Consider the following 1,268-nt stretch of genomic DNA (forward strand, 5'->3'; position numbering starts at 1 on the left):
CTCAAAAATCAACGGGGTTTGGTTTCAGTGACTCTAAATTCTTCCTCCCTTTTACATAAATCAAACTTTTTGAATGAAGGATGTGTTAAATGAGTTAATGAAATGACAGATGTATAAAAACTAACTCACGGTGGAAATACTTAGTAAAAGCGGCAAAACTGCTGCTAATTAAGTCTAGATGCTCCCTGTGGAAGGCTGGATTTGCTGGCAGTGCCTCTTCCCTGTGGTGTGCTCAGCGCTGTGGGCGAGGCACTTCATGGTGAGCAGGGTTGAGAGATGGCTCTTCAGAGAAGCCTTCCCTGGAAAGGGGTGTTAGTGGATGGGTTTGAAGTCTCCCTGCTCTGGAGACTGTTCTCAGAGGGCGGTTCACTTCAGTAACACTTCTGTAATTTTCTTGCCTTTTTTTTTTTTTGTAGGCATGCCTCCCATTCGGGACTTGGTGAGCCACTCCCCTAACCAGTCAGGTTAGCCCTTTACATCTCACTGGGTTGTGCGCTGTATCTGTTTCTACTGGTTACATGTGTCACACAATTCTGTCTCTTTTTCCTTTTTTTTTTTTTTTCTTTTTTTTGTTCTTTGGCTTATGTTTTTCAGTAGCATGTGCTGTGTGAGTGACTGACTTGAGTATACTTCTCTGTGCCATTCCATACTGTGTTTGGCTAAACACTGTTAATTTTCCAAAATAATGTTAGAATTTGTTCCAAAACAGAGGTGGGGCACCTTAGCTTTAACATACTAAGTGTCTTTTTTTTATTACCTTTATGCTTACCTGTTAAATTGACTCTTCATGGGATTCAATGGAATAACCCGTGCAAGCCTGTGCTTAATATCAGAGACATTTCACAGCACTGGGGAGCAGATCGCGTCTGGGGACCATTCTGTTGTGCATGCTGGGTGGATGCTGGGGTAGCACGTGCGTGGAGGCCTGCAGCTGTGCCTGGTGTTTGCTGGCTTTGGAGAAGGCTGGCTCTGGAGTCCCTCGGGCGGTGCTGTGGGCTGGCTGTGGCTGTGGAGATGGCTGGCTCTGGAGTCCCTTGGGCAGTGCTGTGGGTGGGTGCTGTGGGCTGTGCCTGGCTGTACTCTGTACCATGTACCTGTTAGGCTGTTGTGGCACCACGCTTAGGAGAACCTTTCGTATTCCATCGCTTCCATTCACCTTGAGGACGGGCTGATGTTTGCGCTCTGCTCTCTTGCCCTGTGTTGAATCTGGTGCTGCAGGGGTGCTCATCCAGCAGCAGTTGGGGCCAGAGCCCCTGCCTGGGAGAGAG

General features: G+C 47.9%; 1 protein-coding gene across 1 annotated transcript in view; it reads left to right on the forward strand.

Moving 5' to 3' along the window:
- The first annotated feature begins 418 nt into the window (after positions 1-418).
- Positions 419-1,268, forward strand: part of TNRC6A (trinucleotide repeat containing 6A) — a 20,274-nt gene continuing 19,424 nt past the window's right edge. The window contains exon 1 of the mRNA XM_010141047.1: positions 419-464. Coding sequence (XP_010139349.1) covers positions 419-464 — 46 coding nt within the window. The remainder of the gene's footprint in view (positions 465-1,268) is intronic.

This window comes from Buceros rhinoceros, unplaced genomic scaffold (genome assembly GCF_000710305.1).
Source record: "Buceros rhinoceros silvestris isolate BGI_N320 unplaced genomic scaffold, ASM71030v1 scaffold13698, whole genome shotgun sequence".
NCBI classification, from domain to species: domain Eukaryota; kingdom Metazoa; phylum Chordata; class Aves; order Bucerotiformes; family Bucerotidae; genus Buceros; species Buceros rhinoceros.